The 14,896-nt window shown below is 33.8% G+C and overlaps 1 protein-coding gene across 3 annotated transcripts in view; it reads left to right on the forward strand.

Annotated features, from left to right (window-relative positions):
- SS2 (starch synthase 2) overlaps window positions 1-14,896 on the forward strand; it is a 119,725-nt gene that overhangs the window by 22,112 nt on the left and 82,717 nt on the right. For all 3 annotated transcript variants that reach the window (XM_089988183.1, XM_089988181.1, XM_089988182.1), the window contains 4 exons: window positions 1,802-2,450; window positions 2,660-2,724; window positions 3,646-3,723; window positions 3,825-3,935. In XM_089988183.1, coding sequence (XP_089844309.1) covers window positions 1,802-2,450; window positions 2,660-2,724; window positions 3,646-3,723; window positions 3,825-3,935 — 903 coding nt within the window. The remainder of the gene's footprint in view (window positions 1-1,801; window positions 2,451-2,659; window positions 2,725-3,645; window positions 3,724-3,824; window positions 3,936-14,896) is intronic.

Below are 14,896 nucleotides of genomic sequence, written 5' to 3' on the forward strand. Positions count from 1 at the left end.
GCGAGGCGCTCCACCAAAATCTAAGGTGAGGCGTAAAGCGTAAGCCTCAAAGTTTTTTTTTTTTTAAAAACTTAAAAAAAACTATAAAAAATATCTAAAATTATAAATAAAAAAAATCTTTATTGATGAAGCAACAATCAACAGGAAATAAAAAATCTCAAATAAATACTGAAAAAAATATGAGAAAAACAAATGAATTATTCTGCGCATGAACTGCAGCATAGAATATCAGTAAGCATCCTTGTGGACAAAAAACAAATGAATTATTCTTTTCTAAAAAGAATCAAAACTGCCCTGGAACTTAACACATAGATCACTTTCTGTCAATGTGCTTAACACAAAAATTCAAAACTGTCATTAGGCTTAATACATCTATATCCTGTTATAGAACTTAACATAAATAAATTTCTGTCAATATCCTTGATACAAAAATTCATCAAAACCGAAAACATGCAAAGTAGGGATTTCTACATAATTATTCTTTTTGTCAAACACACGTATCAGATTATTAAGCCTATAATTTATTTTTAATGCTGAAAAGGCATATCAGATAGACTTGACATCTAAAAAATTTAGCAAACCTCCGCATATTCCTTGTGTATTGCTGCACACCATTGGAATCGTCAACTATCAAGAGTGAGTTGAAGTCACCCTCCACACCAACAGTTCAAAGTTTGTGGGGGTGAATACTTGAGCAACCTCTTCAATCTCCCTCCAAAAAAGTTCTTTACTGGCACTTATGCACTGTTCATAGACTGCCGTTAAGATGAATGATAAGGGATCACCATTCAGGAAAAGAATGAAAATTGAGAAATCTCCCAAATTCACCACAGACCAACCAAATCCTCGTGTTATAATTCCCTCTGCTCTACCTATTGCTGGACGCACCGCGTAATTGCAGTTCCTCCATATTTCATCTATGAGAGCCTTATCCAATGAACCAATTTTGGACTTTTGAATACCCACTTGGCAATGCTGGGCCAGACCCTGGGTCATGCTCCATATCATTGAGAATCGGCTCCAACGTTCCAGCGTTCAAACCGTTACAGAGGTTAACGATCTTGGAAGTATGTTGGCCCGCAACGATTGTGAAATGCAACGTGTTTCGCCTTTATTGCTATGGAGATACATGGAGATATCACTAATATGGAAGCCTTTAAGCCTTCCCCTTGAAAACAGTGTGAGATAAGGGCTTGGAAGCCAAATAAATCGAGGCGTGTGCGCCTCAGTCTGAGGCGCGCCTCGCCTCAAGGCCTATGAGGCACACGCGTCAGGGGTATTGCGCTTTATACCTGCACCTCAAAGCACAAAGGCCCTCGCCTTGAGGCGAGGTGTGCTTTTTACGCCTTGAGGCGCATTTTTAATAACACTGGGTGAAACATTGTGATATTTTCAAAATGTTCACTATTGAAAGGAACTTGATAATTTCACTAGAAATTTGTGATTTTATTTTAACATTTTGATGTTGGTTTTTTCAATCTTAAGCAACTTATATGTGGTATCTTTGTTGTTTTTCAACATCGTTTAACTTTTCTATCTTTTTTTTTATGATTATGAACAATATATTGCTAAATTCTTGTTTCTTTTTATATTTTTATATTATTGTTTCCTTCTCCAGAAACTTGCTAAGATTTTCACAAGATCTATCACAAGCAATTGTCTCATTAAGAAATGACAAGATGGGTATTTAAATTGGCAACATTATAGTGTATTCTGCAAGTTGATTATACATGTGTTTGGTCTCGTTAATGGAAAAGTCTTAACACTAACTTTTCTGTGTAATCTGTTATTATAAATGCAGATTGCAGAAAGAAGGGAACTTGTTTCATCTATCAAAAAGAGTATTATTAATGCTGAACAGGACCTTTCTGATTCCACTAAGTTAAATAGTTCTTCCTCCAGTCTGGAAGTTGCTCAAACTGATGGAGACCATGGAGTTCTTGATAGCAAATTTGATAGTGGTGTCTATCCTGATAAGTTTCTCCCAGCTTCAGTTGCAGATTCAACCTCTTTTAGTACCGATGCAGATTTTGAGCAAGAACCCAAAACAGCTATACAGCATGAATCTGTTAATGTGCAAGCAGGTTTGGTGGGACAGTTTAGAGAAGTTAGTTCAACTTCAGAAGATTACTTTTCTCAAGAACCGGGAAAAGATCAAGACTATTTATCTTTTTCTGTTGAAGCTGATCTGAGGGAACAGCTAAGAGAAATCCGTCCAACTCCTGAACCTGCTCCATTGCCACCTTTTCTTACACAGCCAATTAATGATTATAATGTGAATGGCAATGAGGTTTCTGGGTCAGAAGATTCGAGGGATCCCCTGAATGAAAGCAATAGAGAACCGAAAATATCTTCCAAGGAGGAAGATGCAAAATCCCCTCCTTTGGCTGGGGTAAATGTCATGAACATCATAGTGGTAGCTGCGGAATGTGCCCCTTGGTCAAAAACTGGTATCATAAATTGTCCCACTTGTGGATTTTATCTTTACCTGGTTGTGCATTCTGTTTCTTTCTCATATTGGACACCATTCATTTCATGTACAGTTATCTTCTGCTCGCGCTTTCTTCCCTGTTGCGGAATTCTCATATCAACTTTGTATTTATCTTGATAACTTGATTCTGTAGCTGATTGTCTGCTAATAGATTTTGCATTTCCAAAGGTGGATTAGGAGACGTGGTGGGTGCTTTACCTAAGGCTCTAGCTAGGCGTGGGCATAGAGTTATGGTAAGATATTATCTGGATAAAATCTGCCTGTTTTGTCTGAGATCATTATTAAATGCAAGAGGTATCTCGTGATATATGATGTTGATAAGAAATGGGGTAAAATGTACTGTCACACACACACACACATGCGCTCACATACTCTATACACTATACCCCTCCCCTTATGGCCCCAGTGAACATAATCAACATTACAATATTATAGAACATTGAAAAGGAAGGGAGAAGGCAGAAATTTGAAGGAATTATTACAAAAATTAAACAATAAGTCTCAATGTCATAAAGGATAATATTTTGTGTATTTTCATTTTATAAGCTCTAACAGGAGAAGGTTAACTGCTGTGATCGTATCTTCAGACACTATTCTCAACTGAGGACTGCATCGGAACAGCCATGTCCCCTATCCTAGTTATTATGTGAGAGAGTAAATTGAGGGCTTGTTAGTCTTTCATTCTTCATTCTGTTGCACATGTATGAACCCTAATGAACTTATAACTCCTCTAGGTTTTATGCATAATTCCTCAAAAATATCTTTTATTTTCAAGAAAGAAGTGGTTTTATGAAAACGTTAAGCATATCCTGCAACATTAATCAGTGCTAATCCAATCTCATGATGATCTAGAATTACATGATGGACCTATTTGAGAAGCTAGCAACTATTTATTATTTCACAAGCAAAAAAATTTCTTCACTCACCATGTATCTGGTTACGATGGTATACAAAAACATGCTGTAATCCTTCACGCAAAAATCATTATGTACTCAATAACTATAAAGATTTGATTCCTTCTGAGAGAGTTATCTGTCCTTACTCCTTACTGGATTTGATATGAAACTCGTTTTTTTAAAGTGGTTCTGACTAATCAAGTTTCTGTTAGCAATGTATGTGTAGTTCGATTAACAACTTATTTATCTTTTGTGTAGGTTGTGGCACCAAGATATGGTGATTACCGTGAAGCAAAACATACAGGGATAAACAAAAGGTACAATGTCGCTGGGCAGGTAATGTTGTAGCTCATCTCTCTCTCTCTCTCTCTACACATACACACACGGGCATTGGCGCCTATGCTATCTTAACTAGTCATGGGATCCTTGTCTTGCAGGATGTTGAAGTAAATTATCACCATGGTTATATTGATGGAGTGGATTTTGTATTTATTGATAACCATATGTTTCACCACAATGCAAGGGATATATATGGTGGAGGACATTTAGTGAGTTGTTTTTGCTTAAGATCTTTCATTTTTCAGTTCAGAAACTTCGAGTTTCATAAGACATGGTTTTGTTTTCATCAGTGTTTGCTTTTTTCCACCAGATATATAGTGAGCCTTTTTAGATGCAGCATTTCTCTTTATGGATCCTTTTTTTCCTTCTTTTGTCCACCTAATTTTTAAGGTAAACCATAGCATCATGGTAATATGGATCAACTTTGAGTGTGTCATATATCACATCCTTTCACTTACTGGGAAAATCTGCCAACCAGATGAAAGAATGAGATGAACTCCTTTTTCCTGCATTTCAATAATTATGATTTTTTGAAAATGGTCTTTGTTTTCATGTTCTTATTTGGTTCTGTACATCCTAGATGTGATGTGTAATATTTGGTGTCACATTTCCCAGTATCAGTCCTTTTTTCCTACCCTTTTCCTGATCTGTCAAGTTTACCATGGTAAAATGCTTCAGCTTTGAGTTAGTATTGCATATCATTGCCATTAGCTATAGGGAAAATTCTGACCAGATGCAGGGACTTGATGAATTCTGTATTTGTTTCTCTTTTGAAATGGATTACTTTTGGTATTTGAGTGATTGAGGCACCTATGCAATATTTGAACCCTAAATGTTAAATGAATAAACACCATTTTTTCTGGATCTTCTTTTCTGAAGCACACACACACACACACACACACACATATATATATATATAAGTAATGCGCTCCTTCTGCCCCCTCAAAAATCATTGTTTTTTGGTATTTTTTCTCATATCTAACACTACAGATGTGATCTATAGGTTTTGTTTAGTGGGAACCGGCTTTTGGATCACCGGAATCTGACCTTATACAGGTTTTTCCGGTGATCCAAAATCAATGGCTATGACGGTACCAATTTTTCCCGGCTCATAAAAACATGTTTTTCCATTGAAAAACATGATCCAAGAGTCGATTCCCACTAAATTGAGCATGCTAAACACATCTAACGGTTCAGATCTATCATAAAACGCTTCAAAACTATGGGGCAGAACGAGAAATGAGACCTAATATGTTCAGTTCTCTCTCTCTCTCTCTCTCTCTCTATATATATATATATATATATATATATGAGTCACTAGAAATATGGGCATTTCCAACACTTTTTTTGCAAATCTAACCATGAGGATGTGCTTGGCATGGTGAATTTGCTAGGAATCAACCATTGGATTGTGTATTTTCGAATGCTTGAGTATTTATGAAGATTATAAGCCATTGATTTTAAAGCCTTAAATAAATCTCGTTTATGCATCAAAATTGGATAATTCAAGAGCAAGTTCTTGTAAAACCAAACATGTAGATCACAACCATACAGTTAGATTCAAGAGAAAAGAAGAAAAGATCCATGAAAATCGCGGTTCACACATTAGTTCTCATATTTCTAGTGACTCTCTCTCTCTATATATGTAATGAAATAGCGGAAAATACAAAAACAATGCCACTAAGGGCTTACAAGATCGTAATCACAAAAGTGCATAAGCACAAACCAATACCACTAAGGGCTTACAAGATCACAATCACAATGTGCATAAGCACAAGTCCACTATGAAACAACACAATAGCCAACAAGGGACAACAAAACAAACGCTAAGTTCATATAAAACATTAAAGAACTAAATAGAAAAACACAAAACATAAAAAATATTCATCTTTATTGAGCATAAATGCTTAAGAGAAGCATTAAATGAAATGAGGACAAGAAGTCCCTTGTATACAAAAAGAAGAGCTAAAAGAGAGCTCCCATAGAGTCGTTGGGAGCTCCCAACAGCTATAAATATAGCCGTTGGGATGCTTTCAACGACTCTAAGGGTAAATGACTTCAATGCCGTTGGTCTTTGGGAATAAAAAAAGAAAAAAGAAAAATCTATCCCTAGAGGACAGAACCTATTATAGGAGAAAAAGACATAAATGCCCCTAAAGGGTATTTACCTATTACAGCGATAAATAACTATATATAATGTATATAATGTATATAATGTATATATACATTAAATATATATATATTCCAATGATAAAATAATATATATATATATATATATATAATGTACATATACATTATATATATACATACATCTTAACACTCCCCTCAAACTTACGGTGACTTATACCGAAAATTTGGAAATACAAAAAAAAAAGAACCAACGGGGAGAATCCAGGTCTTTAAGAGTCTTTATTGGGAAATAACTATTTTCGTGCCTTATTAGAGAATTTTGCAAATACATGTTTTCAAATGTCTTTATTGGTGATCATCCCCAAACGCCTTCATCGGCTATCTTTATCCTCATGATATAATGCATTTTAAGATATTCTTTCTCAGTCCATCGCATCTTTAAGAGCCTGTAGAGAGAATAAACCAAAATGTTCCAACTACACAAAGAAAATATCCTAGCCCAATAGCTATAAAGATTTAAAATCAATATATTTTAAAACAAGAATAGAATTTTCAAACAAAGTAGTAATAACTTTAGAAACGTTAAATAATCATTAAGAAAGATAAGGGAAGTATTTCATAAGGATCAATTTTTATGAAATCGAACCATAATCTTAAAATCAATATATTTTTCAAGAAGACATAACATTGATCATAAGAAAATTTGATCATTAAAGGATATGATGCATCATGAAGAGATAAACAATTATGCATAAATAATATCCTAAGCATTTCAGTCATGCATATAATAAAAAAAGGCCTAAAAAAGAAGAGTTAATTAAATTCATGCATACAATAATGTGAACAATTTAATTAATATGAAATACATATATGCACCATGCAATTAAAGCATATTTAATGCATATAAAACGACAATAAAAAGATAACTATTTTTATCAATAAAATGCACATAATATACATGAATTTAATGTAAAGAATCAAGTAGCCTTCAATTACGAACCAAAGTGTCTATCAATATCAAGTGGGCAATACACAAGTGTTTACTTAAGGAACCCACTCTCAAAACCCATAAATGGGCACACACAAGAAGGCTCACAATCTAAAGAATAAGATTATTATGAGTATGCAAAAATGCTTGAAGTTTTTATCCATAAACATCTTCCCTACAGGAAAAAACAAGTAGTAAAAGTTCATAAATTTCAAAGAGAGATTTTAAAAATCTCACCTAACAAAGAGAATGATATTTGCAAATCAACACCAATTTGCAAAAAATATGAAGAGATTTAAATTCTCACAAATATCAAAAAGTGATATTTTGCAAACTTTAACAATAGTTTGACCACCATAAGCAATCACCTCACTAGGCCTCCAAATATGAAAAATCAAGCGTATCAGCGACTATAAAAAGCACATAATCCAAAAATCACACAAAAGCATGAATAAACAACTCTTATCTATATATAATAACACACAAAACAAGTGTATCAACGACTAAATCAAGAGTATAACCAATGGGTGCACATAACTCACCACATTAAAACACAACATCCCTTGTTTATATATAATGACACTTAAAATTAGTGTATCAGTTACTAGAACAAGAATATAAGAATGCCACTAATGGGCTAAAAACACACGCTAGGGTATGAATAAACTTCTCTTTTCTACATATAATGACACTTAGATAAGAGGCATAATAGGAGAAAAAATACCTGAGGTAAGAGAGCTTGTAATAAAAACAAGCTAATGTCACCAAGAATATCAATCTTTAACAATCTTTCGAAACACCATGGTTTCAAAAATAGACAACCATCATAGATACACATAATTATAACCATCCATAATAAAGACAATAGCAAAAAAAAAATGAATGATTCAACACACTCATACAATCAAAGATCACATAACTCTCAGTTAGAGCCAAACTACAAGTTGACAATCTAAACTGATATAAAACGAGGTGCACACAACTCATTCCAAAAAACATCTCTGATTCAACAATAATAAGGCCAAGAAAAATGATGCATCATATAAAAGTTTGTGATGGACAACAAAAATGTCACAAGAAGGTAATAAATACTCATGAAAAATAATTTTCAAATAAGTGAGTTCATATATAAGAATCGATTTAAAAAAAAACAAAGTTTTAAATCAAATTCTAATAACGGTAGACAGAAATTTCAAATTAATATAGTGCAATCATATGCACAACAAGATCACAATTGATGCAATCATATGCAATATCAATATAAGCAAGCTATATAGGGAGATAACTCAATTTAGATTATCATATAACATTAAAGGGGGCTAAAACATATATAGAGATTCTCAAAGGACTATATAAAAAATCAAGTAAATACACAAGTACAACTACTCATGTATACTCATAAAGAGATAAAAAAAACTCATGTATATGCAAATAATCTAAATAACTTAAAACCACATATCTTATAAAAAAAATATACATAGGATAGATTAAGGCACTAAAGGCACAATATAAAAATTTATATTTTATAAATAACAAGTATGCAATGAATCAAGAGTCTTTGAATTAAGAATACACATGTCTACCAAATATCTGAGTGGACAAGTACGTCCATCAATAATGGACAATTACTAAAGTGGACCATGAGAAAAACATATATAACACTCATAAAGAGCAAACACAAAGAAGTCTCTCTAGATCCTCAACTTAATATTTTATTAAAAACTAAGTATGCAACACAATATTTGAATTCCATGCAAAACATGCCATGAGACTAATAAAATAACATAATCATAAATACCAACACCTAATATTGTAACTATTGTCCCACAAAAGGACTATAAAAGACATTTATTAAAGTGAATGCCTTCTCATGAGAAATTATTCTCAATACCTTATGCACGAATAAACAATCTTATTCATCATGTAAGGCAATCATAAGTGCACAAGGATCAAATATCAATATAAAAATTATTTATTCATAAGCTAGGTCATAATTTTTAACACTTTCATATGATACTTTTAATACACCAAGAAAGATTAAACACAAGTTTAAGCAAAATTTCATAAGATCATATTTGTGAAATACATACAACACCATTATTTTAAAGTATCTTAAATTATTTTAAAATATATGACAAATTTTCAAAAAAGAACAAAACAAAGTTCCATAATAAATGTGAATAATTTTACATTTATAATCATGACTTGTTCAACTAAAGCATCTAAATGCCAACAATACATGCTCAAGCATACAAGATTGTATACATATATATCAAATAAAGGAAGTTTTGAAAAATTAAGATTCAAACATGATTTAAAAAACATACATATATATATATATATATATATATATATCTAGTTTCACAAGATTAAACAAATAAACCTTATAAAAATAAGTCCAATGATAATTTAAAAAAACATTTAATTTTTTTTAATAAAAGAGAACAAATATATGTATATATATTAAAACAAAATAAGTGCTTCCTTATGTATAATACATGAAATAGATAACACAAGAAATACTCAAAGATATAAGATCCATATTAGGTTTAGATTTTCTTTGAATCCAAGCCACACCACGATTATGAATCCTTCACAAAGCATGAACTCAAACCAAAGAATCTCAAGACCCAAAAAAGGCAAAATGCCAAGAAAAATTTCTTGGCTTTGATACCATGTAATGAAATAGCGGAAAGTACAAAAACAATGCCACTAAGGACTTACAAGATCGCAATCACAAAAGTGTAAGTACAAACCAATGTTACTAAGGGCTTACAAGATTACAATCACAATGTGCATAAGCACAAGTCCATTATGGGACAACACAATAGTTAACGAGGGACAACAACACAAGCACTAAGTGTTAAAATGTAAACTGTAATATATATATATATTATTTAATATTATTATATTTTCTTTTATTATTTTCTTTTTCTATTTTTCTTTATTTTGTTTTTTAGCATCTAGTTCAATAGAAACTAGATATTTGATCCAGTCAAGAGGAACTTGACTGTGCAAATAGTTGTTGGACTGTAATCCAACAACTATAATAAATGCTGTTGGACTATAGTCCAACAACTATAATAATAAATGCTGTTGGACTGTAGTCCAACAGCTATATTAAGAGACGTTGGAATCCAACGTCTCTTTTGGAGAGCTCAAAATGAGCTCTCCTCTCTCTTCCAATTTTTTGTATATATAGGGGTGAACCCCTTCAATGTAAAGCACCATGCTTCTTAAGCATTTTGTTCATGAATAAAGTATTATTTATTTTTCAAGTGTTCTTCCTTTTATACCCTTTCAAGGGTCATGCTTGTAGTGTCTCCAATAGACACTTGTTTGTGAGTTATTTGTGCATTTGTTGAAGACCACCATTTCATTACATGGTATCAAAGCTACGAAATCCTTAGATCTTGAAGTGTTTCCGCCTCGATTTCCGTGCCACATTTACAAAAGGTGTTTCATCACCTTGTTCTTGGCTCAAGAAGATTTGTTTGAAGAAAGGCGAACTTGTGCTACAAAAAAATTTGGTTTTGTATCCTCTCTTATTCCTTTGTCTACTCTTTTTCTTTTCTTTTTATTTTTCTCTCTCTCTCCTCCTATTTATTCCTCTCTTACCTTTGTAATAGATGAATGACATTGATAAGATTACCATCATTCCTATGAAGCTAAATGATACTAACTATGTAATGTGGGCTTCGATTATGAATCACCATATTTGGGGAAAAGGTTTATGGGGTATAGTGGATGGTTTCGATTTGGAACCTAAACTATCTCTTACCAAGAAAGAGGGTGATAAAGAGGTTCCTCTAACGGAAGAAGAGAAGAGTAAGGCGTTAGCCACTTATGAAAAGAAATGGAAAGAATGGAGGATAGGGCATGCAAAATTTATGTCATGGCTCATCAATAGCATAGACATTAAAAAATGCTCTAGTCTAGCTAAGTTTGATCATGCCGATAAGGCTTGAGAATACCTCAAAAACATGTATTCCCTTAAAGATATTGCACATGTATGCAATTTACAAGATAAAGTTCGGACAATGACTCAAAAAGATAAAACTATTCGAGAATATTATAATGAGTTGTCCGAACTTTGGGAAGAGTTGGCTCTTCTTGAGCCCAAATGGCATTGTGCCGAAGACATCAAGCTTCGCCAAAAGCAACTCGATATGGAACATTTCTATCAATTTGTGAATGGTCTAAGGCCGGAGTTTGAATCCACCAAATCGGCCCTTTTACATCGTGGAAAAATTTCTTCTATTGTTGATACTATAAAAGAGCTCACTATGGAGGAAAATAGACTTAGAAAAAGTACTCCAAAAGTTGATGATGACTCCGTTTTAGCTGTATCTAGACCGGGGAATCATACTCGTACTTACAAGCCGCCTCATTTTGGAAGGCAAAACGGCGATTTTGATAAAAGAAAAGTTATTTGTCATCATTGTCATGAACCGGAGCACTATAGGCCTCAATGTCCAAAGTTAAAAAGAAGAGAAGAAAAAAGAGTTGCATCTGTTGAATCTGAGTCAAAAGATCAAGATGCACCTGTGTCTATGGCTCAACTGATGGAAATCCTTCAACCTCTTCTCAAAGGGGTATCCTCCTCAACCGAAGCCTCAACTGGAGCGGCAATTGCATCTTTCTCCGGTCCAGGTAACTTTCCTTGACTTTTAGATTCCGGTGCTTCTTTTCATATGACCCCAAATGTTAATAGTCTATCCGAATGTCTTAAAAATAACTCAAGTGTGTCAAAGGTTTTTACAGCCGATGGCACATCTCTTGAAGTAAAAGGAATAGGATGTTTTGAAAATCTTCAAAAATCCAAAAGATTTTTTATCCCAGAAGTTAGATATATCCCTAAACTTAATTTGAATCTCTTATCTGTCTCGCAAATATCTGATTATGGATGTAATATCTCCTTCTCTTCTCATGGTTGTTGGGTACAGGATCGCCAGTCAGGGAAGCTGATTGGGGAAGGCCATAGAGAAGGAGGACTTTATTACATGGACTTTTTGGAATTACCCAAGAATGCATTTTGTTATAATATTCAGAAATTAGAATTGGATTTATGGCACAAAAGGCTTGGCCATCCTCATATGTCTAAAATTCAATATTTTCCAAGTTTGGAAAAATTTTGTAATTCTGAAAATTTTTCTTGTAAAGACTGCATTCTTGGCAAAATGAAAAGGTTACCATTTCTTAGTAGAACTTTTGTTTCCTCACGACCACTTGAGTTAATACATTCAGATGTTTGGGGCCCTGCACTAGTTATTTCCAAAGGTGGTTATACATATTATGTCATTTTTGTTGATGACTTTTTTAGACATACTTGGATTTATTTTCTTAAACATAAATCTGATGTCTTTGCTAACTTCCAAATATTTCATAAAATGGTTAAAAATAAGTTTCAAAATGATATTTCTGTTTTTCGCACTGATTCAGGGGGAGAATTTATGTCCAACGAATTCAAAGACTATCTCAATTTACATGGTATTACACATCAAAGATCATGTCCACACACTCCACAACAGAATGGCCTAGCCGAACGCAAACATCGGCACATTATGAAAACTACTAGGACATTGCTAATTGCAAATCAAGTTCCAAAAAGTTTTTGGGCTGAAGCGGTCCTAACTGCCACCTACCTCATTAATAGGATGCCATCTTCCTCATTAAAGAATACAACTCCAATAGAAAAGCTTGTTAATTTAACTCCAGATTATTCTAGATTAAGAGTCTTTGGATGCAAATGTTTTGTTTTCACCAACAGAAATGACAAACTCTCTCCTCGTGTAATCCCATGTGCCTTTTTAGGATATGCTGATAATAAAAAAGGCTACAGGTGTTTCGATTTTTAAAATGACAAATTATATGTGTCAAGAAATGTATCTTTTTTGGAAAAAGAAAGCTTCTTTGAATTTGAAAAATCCAAGGATGTCACTGAATACTCGTTTTTAATTGATCCAACTTCAAAATCCAATGAATGTGATGTTGGATGTGACCTTGACAATGATCAAAGTCCTATTGTTGTTGGAAATGATGATAATAAAGAGCAAATCCATAGGGATGTTAGTCTACAATATTCAAGACGTAGAGAGCAAAATCTTTCATGTGCATTACAAAAATACTCTGAAGTCTCACCTAGAAGAACGTCTAGAATCTCTAAACTTCCAGAAAAATTTGTCTCTTATGAATCTTTTTCACCCACGTATAGGGCCACCATTACATTAATACAATCATATGTTGAACCATCATCCTATTCTCAAGCAAAAAATCATATAGAATGGATAGAAGCCATGAAAATAGAATTGAATGCACTAGAAAAGGCCAATACTTGGACGATACAAGATATTCCTCCGGGTAAGAAACCTATAGGTTGTAGGTGGGTATACAAAGTCAAAACCAAAAGTGATGGGACCCTGGAAAGATATAAGGCCTGTTTAGTAGCAAAAGGATATGCCCAAGAGTATGGCATCGATTATGAAGAAACATTTGCTCCTGTGGCCCGTATGACCACTGTTAGAACTTTAATAGCCTTGGCCTTCATTAGAACATGGCCTATCTTTCAATTAGATGTCAAAAATGCTTTGGTGAATGGGAATCTCGTTGAAGAAGTATACATGGAAGCCCCACCTGGTATTAGTATCCCTAAGGGTAAAGCTCTTCGTCTAGAAAAAGCTCTTTATGGTCTTAAACATGCTCCAAAAGCCTGGTATGACCGATTTAGTCATGTTATGCTTGATATTGGTTTTCAACATTGTTTAACTGACACTGCTTTATTTGTTAAGAAATCTGATGCAGGCATCATTATTCTTCTTCTCTATGTGGACGATATGATCATCACTGGAGGCGACAAACAGGGAGTTGCAAATATCAAATATCAAATCTCTTCTTAAAACTCACTTTGAAATGACTGACTTAGGTTTATTAAGATATTTTTTAGGCATTGAAGTTGCTTATTCCCCTCATGGGTATTTGATATCTCAATCTAAATTTGCTCTTGATATCGTTTCCAGGTCTGGAATTACAGATGATAAGAAAGTAGACACTCCAGAAGTTGTCAATGTTAAAATGGAAATTGATGATGGAGAACTTCTTGATGATCCTACTCCTTATAGACAGCTTGTTGGAGCTCTTTCTTATCTTTCCATTACTAGGCCAGATATAACTCATGCGGTTCATACAGTCAGTCAGTTTCAGCATGCTCCCACCTCCGTGCACATGGGAGCGATTTTGCGTATTATTAGATACTTAAAATCCTCTCTTTCACGAGAACTCTTCTTGTCTGCTTCATCTTTATTAAATTTAATTGCATATACTGATGCTGACTGGGGAGGTGATCCCAATAATAGACACTCAACTACTGGTTTTTGTGTGTTCTTAGGTGAAACCTTAATTTCGTGGAGTTGCAAGAAGCAACAGAAAGTCTCTCTTTCCTCCACCGAAGCTGAATACAGAGCCATGACAACCACCACTATGGAGGTTGTTTGGCTCAGACGATTGCTAGCGGATATGGGAGCTAAAGCAACGCAAGCTTCAAAGATGTGCTGTGACAACAAAAGTGCGATCTACATTGCAAGCAACCGGACATTCCATGAGCGCACTAAACACATTGAGATGGACTGTCACTATGTCAGAGAGGAATACTTACATGGAACCATTGATCTGCCATATGTTACATCAGAATATCAATTAGCAGACTTCTTCACCAAGCCTCTCGCTGCTCCCAGATTTCACTTCCTTTTAGACAAACTTTCGCTCATTGTACCGTAAGTTTGAGGGGGAGTGTTAAAATGTAAACTGTAATATATATATATATATATTATTTAATATTATTATATTTTCTTTTATTATTTTCTTTTTCTATTTTTCTTTATTTTCTTTTTTAGCATCTAGTTCAATAGAAACTAGATATTTGATCCAGTCAAGTTCCTGTTGGAACTTGACTGTGCAAATAGTTGTTGGACTGTAGTCCAACAGCTATAATAAATGCTGTTGGACTATAGTCCAACAACTATAATAATAAATGCTGTTGGACTGTAGTCCAACAGC

Source organism: Nuphar pumila, chromosome 14 (genome assembly GCF_984573655.1).
Source record: "Nuphar pumila chromosome 14, dmNupPumi1.hap1.1, whole genome shotgun sequence".
NCBI classification, from domain to species: domain Eukaryota; kingdom Viridiplantae; phylum Streptophyta; class Magnoliopsida; order Nymphaeales; family Nymphaeaceae; genus Nuphar; species Nuphar pumila.